The sequence below is a fragment of the Pezoporus occidentalis genome, unplaced genomic scaffold (assembly GCF_034315485.1).
Source record: "Pezoporus occidentalis ecotype Australia unplaced genomic scaffold, CSIRO_AGI_Poc_V1 ctg155, whole genome shotgun sequence".
Lineage (NCBI taxonomy): Eukaryota > Metazoa > Chordata > Aves > Psittaciformes > Psittacidae > Pezoporus > Pezoporus occidentalis.
Window position 1 is genome coordinate 602,785 of NW_026913372.1, and position 13,298 is coordinate 616,082.

At 43.2% G+C, this 13,298-nt stretch overlaps 1 protein-coding gene across 1 annotated transcript in view; it reads left to right on the top strand.

Moving 5' to 3' along the window:
- Positions 1-1,771: 1,771 nt before the first annotated feature.
- Positions 1,772-13,298, top strand: part of SGPL1 (sphingosine-1-phosphate lyase 1) — a 44,663-nt gene continuing 33,136 nt past the window's right edge. The window contains exon 1 of the mRNA XM_062611621.1: positions 1,772-2,046. Coding sequence (XP_062467605.1) covers positions 1,969-2,046 — 78 coding nt within the window. The 5' untranslated portion in view covers positions 1,772-1,968. The remainder of the gene's footprint in view (positions 2,047-13,298) is intronic.

Sequence of the window (13,298 nt, forward strand, 5' to 3'; positions counted from 1 at the left end):
TTTGCCTAGATGAAAGCAGGATGGAGCCAATGAGGACTGCTGCATCTTGCATCAAAGCCCATTGATTGCAAGCCTCAACCTGTGCGTGTTTCCAGGGGACTTTCAGGTGTAGATTCTCATAAAAAATGTCTAGTGGAAATAATGAGACCCAAACACTCCTTACCCAGGGGAATACCAGTACAGGCGGCCAGTCTCTAGGCTTGGAGACTGTACTGGGGTCTGAACTGGGGAGCCCACTCTACCATCTGAGGGTTTTCCAAACACAGCTGTTGTCTAGCTGAAGAGTTTCCAGCTCTTGATCACCCTGGGGCAGATGGGAAGGTGGAAGGAAAGACTCCCTAAGGGCTCTGTTCCTTTCCCATTTTTTGCATGTGATCTTTACTTGCACATCCACTCCAGCCTCTTATTCAGGAGTTTTTAGGAAAGACCTGGAAGCAAGTAGAAAAACAAAACAACAAAACCACTGATAAAATATGCAGATAGCCCGGAGGAGGAAGCAGGAGATAACAGAGTACATAACAGGCCTCAGGGGTAAATCTTTACTGGGTGACTCAGCGGCAAAGAGCAAAGGCAAAGGGAAGAGAATGCAGGCTGCATCTCCAGCACAGTGGAAGAGTTGTTCTCCTGAGGGATACCGCAGTTGCTGCTAAGGAAGACATCCCACAGCAGGTCCCCTTAGCAGTGAGAATGATTCACCATGGAGCAAACTATAAAGGGAGCTATGGGATGCTCCATTCCTTTGTAGCCTCAAAGCCAGAAGAATGGCTTTGCTGCAAGATATTCAGCAATGCAAGAACAACTAGGTGAAATTCTTCAGCTCTGACAAACACGGCAGATGATACGTTATAATAACCTGCAATGACTATACACCCCATTTGATGCCATTCATTTTTCTACTATGGACTGGAAGCTTGTGTAAGCAGATCCTGGTGTCTGCCTGTCTGTCTGTCACAGCCACCGCAGCTCCAGTTCTTTTCCAGCCACTCCAATCTCTTTTCCTTACCACAAACTCTTGCTGCTAGAAAGGGAAGACAGCTTGCCCTCCGCCAAGTGTCATGTCATGCTTTGGTCCTCATTTTCAAAGGTCTCTCAGCTTCTGCTCAAGTCACTTCACTCTTACTCTATGTCAGCTTTCCCATGCTCTTGTGGTCCTCGTTGTCTTTCGTCTGCAGCTGCTGATAAATCCTGGTCCGCTCTGGAGTGTCAGCTCTGCTGTGTGCTGAGGCAGGATCGGGCTCATGATTCAAGGCGGAAACGACTGCGTCAAACCAGTTCTTGGTTTGGCTCAAGCCCCTTCATTTTTGTTGCTAGAGGCATTGGCTTTGAGTAGTGAAGGCAGGTTTCCAATGCCAAGGGGAAGGGGTTCTCAGGGCTTCAGAGACTAAAAGTTTGTACATGATAAAGGGATGCATATTGCTGTTTCTAAATAGTCATGCAGGTGTGCCTGATGGGGGCTTCCTTAGTGCTTTTCTAATTCTAGTGCTTATAAATCTGTGCAGACTCTCTTCCTGCTAAAAGCCATGCTTTAATACAGAGGGAGCCTTCCCTGCAGTATCTGTGAGAGGGGGAGGAGCAGGTATGGCCCAGGTACTCTGCGGTTGTATGGGACATACTGGCCAGGAGAATCCACCCACAGGGCCAAGTGTGTCCAGTGTAAAGCTGAGGGCCTTAATGGCCCTAAGGAGGCTCACCTGGGGCCTCCATCCTCACCCACAGGCATATTTAAACTCAGCCTCCAAGTTAGATGGGCTTTTCAAACTGTGAGGTGGTATGGATATTTGTTCTTTTTGTCCTCTGTTTGCTGCTCTTGGACAGTACTTGAACCTGCTTCACGTGCTTGCTGTGTTGGGGAGTGCTGATGAAGACTTTTGTGAGGATCCAGCCTCAGATGCTTCTAGACAGACCTTGTTGGTGGGGGTGCTATATGTACTGGGTCACCCTAGAGCATCGCTCTGCATTGTATGGACTATGTATTCTCCAATAAGTTGCTGTTGTTCCCAAAATGTCTGCCTTTTCCTCCTGCTTCTACTTTCACAGGTCCCTAAGGTAGGTGAGATGTATCCTGTGACTTTGTTGTGTAATAATTTTTTGTTGGGCCAGCTGAAGTCTCACTCTGCCCCTCAAGTTCATCATATCAATGCAATGCGATATTAGGAGTTTGGGGACTTTTTGTTTTGTTTTTTAGGTTTTGGGTTTATTTTTATTTTTTAGAAGACAAACTGTTCAGGAAATGATGTAAATTCCTGCAGAGCAGCCTGTTGCATGTCCTGTGAGCAGGGACTGGAAAGTGTCTAGTTTTACCTGTTTAAAAAGCAAACAAGACTCAAAATAAAGTGGAAAAATTTGTGCTCAGGTAGCAACACTAAATATTTGCCTCTGAAATGTTTGGAGCTATTTTATTTGTGAATTTGTCTTACTTTCTGATACAGCTCTTGTCTTGGCCCAGCCCTTTTAAAAACAGTTCACACAAGTTGGGCCTGTTTCCCAGTTAAGTCTCTTATGTAGGCTTCCTTTTCTATCTTCTGAGAGCCGTGTATGAAGATCTGACTTTGAGGAGCCCATCCTGCTCCTTTTGCTCAAGCAACTGGCCTTGCAGTTTTTTTCATCTCCTTCTGTAACTCTGGTTTTGGACTTTGACACTGATGGGATTCCTTGGGTTAGTGCAAAGCACTTGTTGAAATGAAAAATATCCAAGAACTTTTCCTTTTTTAAGGTTATAATGCTTTCTGCAAGTCCTTGAGTCATGACCATATTTGTTAAAAAACAACAGTACAAAAGCACATACGTTTCCCCCTCCTGGCCCCTTGTATTCCATCTTCTTTCTGCATGGTTCATTAGTTTGCAATCTCAACAATTGCTAGGGAAACCTTTCTAATCTTGTCAATTGGCAATGCAACTGCTTTTTAATTTAGTTTTAAAATAGGTTTTTAAGTCACACTATGCCTATGCTATTGATTTGAATTCTTGATTTAGTAAGTTGCTGCTTAACAAGATCTTTGCTGTGCTTCTTTAATGCCTTTCTCCAAGGGTCAAATAATAATATTCACAGAGAGGGAAGAAGTGTTGCCCAGTGGTTGTTTATAAATGTAGTGTATTAAGCTAAGTTTCTTTAAAAGCCATTTTGTGTAACTTGCATTCAGTGAAATTAAAGCACTTGAATTACTTGGGAAAATGATCCATTTAGGATAGATCCACACAGTGAACTGTGGACAGATGCTGTTCACCTGATGTGGATGGCAAGCATGTCCTTTGATCAACAGAGGGCCAGTCTCCCCAAGAAATATCTCTTTTGAGCTAAACCCAGCAATGTAGAGGAAACGCAGAAGCTGTACAAGGTGGTGTGCTGTACACATGAAACCCTACTGATGTGTCTGATGTTCAGTTATTTCGGATCCAGCTGCAAACTGTGGAGGGGATGAGCTCCCTTATTGTTGGTTGGGTGGTACAGCCAGATCACTTCTGGTTCTGCTTAAATTCAGGGTAAAAAGAGAAAAAAAAATCTCAGAGGTGCCTCAAGTGAAAGAAGAGAACAGAAAGTTCGGAGCGTCACTGGCACAGTAATTGATTCTTCAGTGTCCCTGTTTCTAGTAAAACTATATATTCAACATAACTTTTTCACCACAGTGTTTTGGGATAAACACTGTAGAAAAACCTGACAATCTGGCTGCTGCTTCCCCTGTTCGATATTAGTGGCTAGTTTTCTTCATTTGCATGCTTTATTCTTGCTTGTCATCAGATGGTTTCCTGAACTGAGGTCCTTTGAAACGCTCAAGCTTTCAGAAGGTCAAAAGCCTTGCTTTGAGAGAACTTGAGGCTTTTTTGATGACATAGCAATAACTTTATTGAAAATCTTTAAAACATTGTGTACCTTTCCAGCACAATGGTGTGGTCACTTCTTACTTTGACATGAGGGGAGCAGATTGCTCTTGAGTGAGATCTGCTGGGAGCTCCTTTGCTCTGTGGATAGCTTTCTGCAAATGCTGGAGGTCATTTCATTGCATGTAGTCCCTGCAACCTGATAAGGAGGTGCTGGCATTGGGCTTGCAGAAGTAGGAGTATCTGGAGGGCATAAAAAGCTTCATGTCACTATGCATTCAAGTCAGTTATGTGGCCATTAATTTTTCGATGTACATGGTACCATCAACAATGTCTTTGTTTATGTGTTGAGATGTAACTGCCAGTCTCCTCTTGGTGCTGGTATCAGATTACTTTGAGCACCCTGATGTGGAAAGCAAGGTATTCTATTTACCAGGGTAATTGAAGCTGGCTGGATAAGAGCAGGCTCCACTAACAAAGACAAAGTGGCTAGAAAAGCCAGTGCTGAGGTCATCTTCCAGCTGCTCATAATCTCTGCTGCCACCAACAGCATGGCTGTCTTGCATAGTGAGGGTAAGGGAGAAAGTAATGGTTGGTCCAAGGGGGTCTTGTTCTTTAACTGACTTTCCTCAGACATAAAGAAATCATGGAGGCTTTCATGACTGATGTGTGTATCATGTTACTCATCAAACCACTGCTGTGCTCTGGTGTTGGATGTGGCTCTGAGAGAGCCAGAACTTGCTTACAATTAAAATGATGCTTGACAAGCCTCATATGCAGCTGAAAAATCTCTTGTTTCTCTCTCTGGAAGAGGGATGTGAGCATGAGGCATTAGGCCAATGCTTGCTGCATTTTATTTACATTCTTAGAATTAAACAAGGGGTTGATAAGATTGATAAGGAATATATGACTTAAGAGCTTGTTAGACAGCAACCTCTAAACTCTTTGAGTGATTTAAAGAACAGTAGGGTATGAAGACTGTTTTCCAGTGTGAGATTAGAGTAATCAATAATAACATGCTCACTGACATGAAAGTTGCTTCTTAAAAGCAATTTATCATTCATTGAAATGCAGGAGCATTTGCGTTTGACGAAGCCCCAGTGGAAGGATGGAGAATATTCCTGTCTGATTTCTCCCCCTTGTTGTGCCAGCAAGAGCAATCAATCATATTTAAGGAAGTGTTTTTTCCTCTGTAATCACCTGTAGTTTGAGGGGAAACAGTATCCAGGAGCATTAATTATTTAATCCGCATTTCTTCCTCTATGTGTGAGATTTGCGCATTGTGCCGGGGAGTGGGGCCAATAAAATTTCTGGGCTGCGTACTGGGCCTCGGAGGTCGAGTGATTCCTCTTTTCTCATGACGAGGTTAACACTCGGAGAATCAGCTCCCTCTGCGGTCAAAAGAGGGAGGTACACCTTCCTTCCCGAGGCATTTCCAGGTTATGCTCTTCGAGTTGGGTGTTCTCTGTTCAGTAGCTGAAGTCTTGTCTCTTCCTGAAATTGCGGTGTAAATCCCCGTCAAGCTGGTAAGTCTCCCAGCTGTATGGGCTCAGAACTGAACCATGTGCTTGGGCCAATACACCTACCATGATGTGACTAGAGTGCAAAGAGTGTTTGCAAATGAATGAACAATGATGAGGACTGGTATGGAAACAGTGTTCTGCCTTAAAAGACAATAGACCATGAAATGCTTTTGTATTGCACTGAAAATCTGGCAAGAAATGGAGGTGCTCAACCATGTTAGGCACGCTTCTCTGCAGCCTGTGTAGGAGCTGCTGGAGGTGGGATGAGGCTAATGCAGAGGAACTTTAAGTACACTCAGGAGCCTGTGTGGATTTGCTGCAGTTATGAGGTTATGATTTACCAGATTTAAATGGACCCCTTAAAGAATTGCAGAGGGATGTGGAGATAGGATTTTGGGTTTACATCCGCAGCTGCTGAGCGAGCATGGATTTAGATGCTTCTTAGCAGGGCTGTATGGCATTATGTGGGCAGCAGTTACTTCTCCATTGTTTTGGAGGCTTAAATTAAAATGCTCAGGAGCTTGATCACCTCTGAGCTGCTCTGTTGTGAGCAGGAGAGGAAGTGACACCTTGGAAAGCAACACAGTTTATTCATGACTGGGAAGATCCTACTGCTGAATCTTCTCCATCAGCTGCAGATAATACTGCTCCTATCTTGGACAGTTCAGTGAAGCGGGATAAATCCAGGCTGTGGTTTCTGTGCCACAGAGATAGCAAGGAGCAATTATACAGTCTTCTCAGGCTAATTCCCACCATGGGGCTGTTGAGAGTAGTTTGCTGTCATTGGACTTTGGAAGGGGACTGTAAGTGGTATTACATGTTTACAGACCAAGTATAGCGGTTGCAGCCGTGGCTGTGTTATGGGAGTGGGGCCCTTATGAGACTTGGAGATAAAATAATGTGCAGGTAACAGAAGGCTGTTTTCCAAAACAGGGACTACTGTTATAAATATGGGGCTGGTAGCTGACTTCCAGGTACCCATCTTGCTCTATGTTGTTTTGTGGGGGTTTCATCATGCTGACGCTCAATTTTCTGTGTAATATGGGACAGTCAACATTTTATTTCCCTGTTACTGAGTATATTTGGTGTCAGCATGTGAGAGGAGAGTAACAAATGTGGAAATCCTGGCATATACATGATGTGAGAGAATTTTGGCTCTGTTTGGGAAAAGCATGGCTTTTAATTTCTGCTTGTGTTCCTTGCAAAATGCTGGGGTTTCTGTGTTCATGGCAGAGGTCATTGCTTCTTTCTCCCCTGCCTCCAGAATGAAGCTAGAAAGTTGGGTGATGGTTTTTATTTTTTTTTTTTTTATTTTTTTTGCACTAACAAGAAGCTCTGAAGAAATTGGTGGTAAAAAAATTGCAGCACAAAAAGAGCAAGCTGAAATAACAAATGTTACTACAGCCACCATGAAGCCAGGACCATGAGGTACTTGTTGCAGTAATCCAAATCTGGTTGGAAAGGTGCCTCTGGCAGGAAGCAGTGCCTCTGCCTAGTTCTTGGCAAGCAGGATTGTCTTCAAATTCAGACAGCTGCTGCTGGAAAAGTGTTAGAAGCTGTCTCATTGTGGTCTAATTGTCCAGCAACAGCCTGTATTGCTTTCCAGCCTGGACTGAACTTCTTCTACCAATGAGTGGGAAGGCATTTGTACTCAAATACTGTAATATTTATAGGACTAATTCAGTCTGGTGGTAACATGGTTGCCATTACACTGGGAATTGTCATCTTGATTTTACAAGTCTGGTTTACTTTTAAAGTTTATTTTGCAATTCTCAAGACCATCACCTGATTGTAACAATATTGAAAAGAAAAAAACCCAACCAAATTTTCTGTCGTGATGCTACAAATGCTTGGATGCCTGACCAAACCAGTGTACAGTAGGATATGGTAATTTGTGGAATTGCTCCAAACTGGGCTGGATCCTGGTGCTCAGGGTGGTGAAGTGTCAAAGTGCTTATGTAAGCACCAACTGTTAAGACAGCTGCAAGCATGAGGATCTCTCCCAGACCTTGTCTGATGTGTCTTTGCATATAGCCTGTACTATGCAATTAAACCAGAATGTGATATAGTGATTCCCTAAGCTGTTTGAAGGACATAGTGCTGGGAAGCATCTCACAAATAACTCGAACATCTGAACTCTTGCAGCTGTGGAAGAAAGCCTAGGGTCATAACTTGAGCTCTGCCAGCTCCTGAGTGTCTCTAACCAGCTCCACATCGAGACCTGAGGACCAGCAGGGAGCCATGAGAGGAGAAGAGGGGATTTGTTAGGTAAAGTTTCCAGATGATATTTTTTTGTTCTGTGGGTGTTTCAGGTCTTGTTGTTGCCTTGAAGAGGTGACAGTAATAAAGTAGCTATGCAAAAAGCAACCCTCCTGCTTTGGGTGACGACTCTTTCAGCTCTTTGCACCTAGAGCACCCTTAATAGAAAGGGCAACAATGTGATACCTAAAGGCATCTGAGAATCCCTGGGCCTGCCTCCTAGCAGCAATAAAGACTTTAATTTTTTTGGTATATCTCAGTGCATGTTTAGAGGCTTTCTTGGAGCAGAAGAAAAGGGATTTATGGTAAAATCACATGCATGCAAATGCACTAGAAGGTAGTGCTTATGTTGTTTGGTCTATTTTATCCTTTATGACACTGATCTTTAATAAATCCAGTGCCTTTGGAAATAAGTGTGTGTCTTGAGCGTGGCAACTGTCACACCTATAGAGATCAGAGGGACGCAAAATCAGACACAGAATCAGGACAGGAACAAAGTCAGAGTCCCAGAGCAATAATGGTAAAGGGAGGGACAGGCTGGGGAGGACTGGAGGATGCCACTAGGATGTGCCTGGAGTGCTGCCATGGGGTGCTGCTTCCTAGCTGATCCCAAACATGTCACCCTTGGGTGCTAACTGGAGCAGGTGTCCTTCTAGCAGAACTGTCCTTTGGAAAGCAAAACCTGAAATGCTCTTGCCATAAACATTGTTGGAAGTGTCTGGGCTGAGAGTGCTGGGGTCAGCTCTTGCAAGAAACCCTCAGGCTGTCCAGAAAGTGTATATGTTGCAATCTGCTCTTGGATTATTCAAGGAGTTTAATATTTCCTGTTTTCAGCCTGTGGTAGATGGTGTCTAATGCTGATGGCTCTGCACCTGATAGGATTTTTATTTTATTTTATTTTTTTTGGAAAAGCAACAAAGATTTCTACTGGGGACCTGCGGGTGGTGCTGTACAACCGGACAGGAAAGGGGGGGAAATAACCCCCTGAGCAGTTGGTTGGTCTTTCTTTTTTCTTTTATTCCTAGAAAACTGCACCTCTTTGTCCGAGTTGCTATTTCCCAATCTTGTGGTGCAGTCACTAAACTAAGTCATTTCCTAAGTTTTGTGAGGGGGTGGGGTGGGGTGTGTAGGTATTATACTGTGCTCTTTAACTTCTGTAGAGTTTATGTAAACCCAGAGCTTTGTGTTTCTTTCTTAATACATACACAAAATGCATAACATAAATATTATTTTCCCAAGAGCTCTTATTTTAGCACTTTGAGTAGCTTCTGTCCTGAGCAACTTGGAAACAAGAAAAGAACTAGGATTCCTTTTAATTCCACCATTTTGGTGTAATTTTCTGAAGATGAGAACCTATGCCTGCCAAATAGGAATACTGCACAGTTGATTCAGGAACCAAGCCCATATGTGCACTATTTAAAGTTGCATCAGCGAAGATAACAGGAAAGAACTTTGTTAGTGTAGAAAATAGCTACTGTTCTTGATCTGTTTAGTTATAAATCAAACAGACTGGAAAATTCTAAGTTAACCAGACATAATGTTTTTTTTATGCACACCCATGTTATGCTTTCATTGTGAGAGTCCTTTGAGCTCGTTTATTTTTATATTGCCTTTTAAAAGTCTGTTCCTCTGATAGGTTTGAGTTTTCTTCCAGTCCTCATCCCTCAAAGGTGCATTCATGTGTTTAATTTTATGCACTGTAAATTTTATTAAGCTTGTGCAGTACTTGATTTAAGGCTTAGAGCATCTGTTCAAGACTAGACTTGCTTCTAGATCTTCAGGGTAAGCTGGGGGAAGGAAGCTCCTGTTGATGGAAGTCTAAATAACCACATTTCCATGGAGCAGTAAGGCTCAGCTTTTGCAACACATTGCACCCATGTGTGTATTGACGTTGCATGCAACATGGCAAACATATCTTACAGGGGCACTGATGCAGTTTTTCCTGGGGCAGTCTGGGGTTGTAAACAGCCTACATCTGGGCTGTTCTTATAACAGCATCTTGCAGTTGAGTTAGTGTCCCATGTAATATGGATGTGAGTAGTCAGCTCAGAGCATGCTTTGCTGCAATACATCCCACTCAGTCTTTGCAAAATAAAGATAATTCTTGTTTGCAAAAGCTGATCAATGAGTACATGAATTGGGATCTTATATGATGGGTTGTGCCCCAGCAGCCACTTGGCTGATCAGGCTGGGTTTGCACATGCTGTGGCCATCTGCCTGATGTGAGCCATGGAGCAGTGGAAGGGAAAGGGGGAGAAAATTTTCCCCTTTACCACCAAATCAATCTTATCCTCTGCTTTCCCAGACTTGTACAGAATCACACTAACAAAATAGACTAAATGACAGGAGAAGTGTAATTTTGGCTGTGTTAACATCATGAATGATGTTAACATTTTGACAGAAGTATGGGTCTTGATCCTCACAAATCACTTGTGGGGAACACTACATTTATTTAGTTTTGCTGCTTCTACTTTTGGCTCCTAAATAATGGCCATTTTCTTAATTATTTGATTCACTACATCACCAGGGTTGGAGATTACCTGCATTGCTGATGAGTACAGACTGCATGTGCTCTGTACTAGTTATGGACACTTCTGTGGTGCATAACTAGTCCAAGTGATACTGCTCTCTTTGTTGATCAGGCAGGGGGGTCAGTATCTCCCTCAGTACCGGTGGTATCTCCTTCCTGGGTCTTTTACATCCTCCAAACAAGCAATGGAATGTGGTCAGTAGACTGTATCACAATTTAAGCCTCAGATAAAACAACATTAGCAGGTGCCTCATGTGACTAATTCTATTGACACTGCTTTTATGCTTCAGAGGCATGTCCTCTTGAAACCAAACAAAACAGCAGCTCCATGCTCCTGCTGCACAACTGTGAACTCCAGATCCTCATGTGAACTTGTTTACAATCCTTTCCGGCAGGGTTGGGTCCTAGGCTGTGTGGTTTTTCTCAGTTGCATGCTCTGGATTCCTGGCTGTGAAGCACAGAGGGTTTAGTCAGTGCAGTGGGGTGGAGGAACATTTGGAGGTCCAGATCTGCTGACTTAACAGCTACTTGGTTCTCTTGGTGTGGCTGGCAGCTGCTACCCACTTCCCAGCATTGCATACTGTGGTCTTCAGTCAATCAGTAGGGAATGCATGGAAAGGAAATGAGTCTGGGGTGAGACACAATGTGCACATCGTGATCTATTCTAGGAAGCCAATGTGTTTCTCATTTTCATCTCTTACAAGCCACGGCTGGCTGGAGCACAGATTGTAATTCCTGGCTGTTGCTGAAGTAGGGAGCAGTACTTCTTGTAGGAGCACAGGCTTATTGCACTTTCCTTTATGTCTGAGAATTACAGCTGAAGGCTTGCTAATGGCTTACCTATTGATTTATTTCTTACAGTGGTGTTGGTGATATGCTTAGGTGGCAAAGTTAAACTGCTTGTAAATGACAAATATGAATGATCATAAGTCCTATGGAATAAGTAATTCAGTCTCTAAAAGAAGACCTGATTGGATGTAGATCAAGAACCTTAAATCTACATCAAATCCCATTACTTCTCCCCGTCTTTTAAAGGTTAGCCCATACCTTTTCTTTAGGATTGCCAGATCTAAGGAAAATGGGGTTGAATAGGTAGCGCTGTTGTTACCTTAAACTACCTCAAGAATGCAGTGTCCTTTTAAAATCATCATACAGATTTAAATCTGTGCTTTTCTTTATGCCTTGTGTGGGTGTCTCATCAATGCAAGTTAAAGATGGGATGCTGCTGACACCTGAACTGAGAGGTGATTGCTCCTCTCAGAAGCTTGCAGCTTCTTTTGTCCTGTCCCTCCCAGCCAATTGATTGCTGCTAGCTTGAAGGAGTGAGCAGGCAAAGCTGTGGCTGAGGGAAGGGTTTTTGTGGTTTTTTTGTTGTGGTTTTTTTTTTTTTACACTTAGAAAGTCACTATAATCCCCTCTTCACATTACTTTGTGGAAGGAAGAAAAAGCCCTAATTTTTCTTCATACTCAGCTGCTTTCAGACTTGACTTTTGCATCAGCCCTTGAACTGATTGATCCTGCTGGATTGGTCTCAATGACATCTCATCCCTTATAAATATGTAACTTGTAATACCCCCACACAATGTAATGCTAACAGCCCTGCTGGCATTGGAAAACCAGGACTCATTTGTTTTGTCATTTTGTTTTGTTTTGTTTTTTTTTTGTTGTTGTTTGTTTTTTAACTCTCCAGCCCCTTTTCCAAGGCAGCATTTAAAGAAGGGTATGAGAGCTCTGTTTTAGCCTGGGGAATGCTGGCAGCCATCTTGGTTGGCAGAATGGAAGTGTCCAGACTGCAGCTCTGTGGGAGAGGTCCTTTTGGCATTCCTAGGAGACTACAAGTGCTAAGAGGGATCATCCTCCAGCAAACCTACTCTCTTGGCCTTAGCCTGTATGAGGCTTCAAGTCAGCTCAGGCCATGCAAGTGACCTGGCTGTCCTGTTCCTCAGCCCCAGGATCCTCTTCCCAGCACTTCTTGGGTGCCAGCAGCAGCAGACATAGAAGACCAGGGCCAGGATCTCAGGCAATGGCTGGCTGCTCCTGGGAAAGGCGACTCCCTTTTCTGTGCGAGAGCAACTGCTTTGGCATGGCCACAACACTAATCCTGCCGCCCATGAAGAGAAGACAAGTTACTTTAATGGTTTTGTTCTGAATAGTGGCAAGAACCATTTCTACCTGGGCTGTGTGATGGACCAGAGGAAAACAGAAGCCTTCATTTAAATGAATATGGAAAACCTAATCTCTGTGGAGTAAGTCTCTCAATTTCAAGATAGGTTCTTAACTCTGATGTAAAGCTATGAAGAAGCTGTGGTCCTTTGTAATGCGCTTTAAGGAAGTGGCTCTATCTTTTGAGGGTTTCAAATTGTTATTACTGTAATGGAAAGGCTGTTGCAGAACCTCAGTTCTCATGGCTACAAACCCTCTTAATAGTTCTGAGCTTAAATGGGTTCAGGGCCAACCTGCATCCATTTGTTCTTGTGCCATTATTGTCCTTTCACTCAAATGACTCCTCTCCCTCCTTGGTGTCTCTTCCTCCATCACCCATGTATTTATAGTGGGATACAGTATTCCCTTCTACCTCTGCTTTTAGAGATATTAAACAAACCAAGCTCTCTGTTTCCTGGCATTATGTGAAGGTGTGTAAAGATTAGCAAGGCTTGAAATGATTTATCCTAAGAGGCTTTTTTTTTCAGGGTTGAAGGAACAAACAAGATTTCCTTTCACACACTTGAGAGGAAGATACTACGTAGACATAAATATTTAGGATATTTTCCAAATAGCAACATTTTCTGGAAGTTTGGGGACCTCAGTGCTTGTTGCAGAGGTTGTTCCAATTGGAAAAGACAGCTCATTCGGGGTTATCTCAAATAGAAGCTTTCTTGCAAGCACATGGGAAGAAGACCTACTTTGTGAGAGTGACAGTGGGTTAGTAACAGGTCTGTTTGTTCCCTTTGATATCAAAAAGAACATCGACATCTAGGGATACTTCTAAAAACAATCCCACGAGGGCAGGTTTTTTGAGACAGCTATTCCCTGGTGACTTATGTAAGATGCCATCTTCTGCAAGGACACAGCTTGGATGGCATGGTGACAGCCAACATTACCAGCTACCACTTGTAATGAAGCAGAGTTAAATATTTGTGCTACAGATGTCAAGAGTGGATACTTGTATA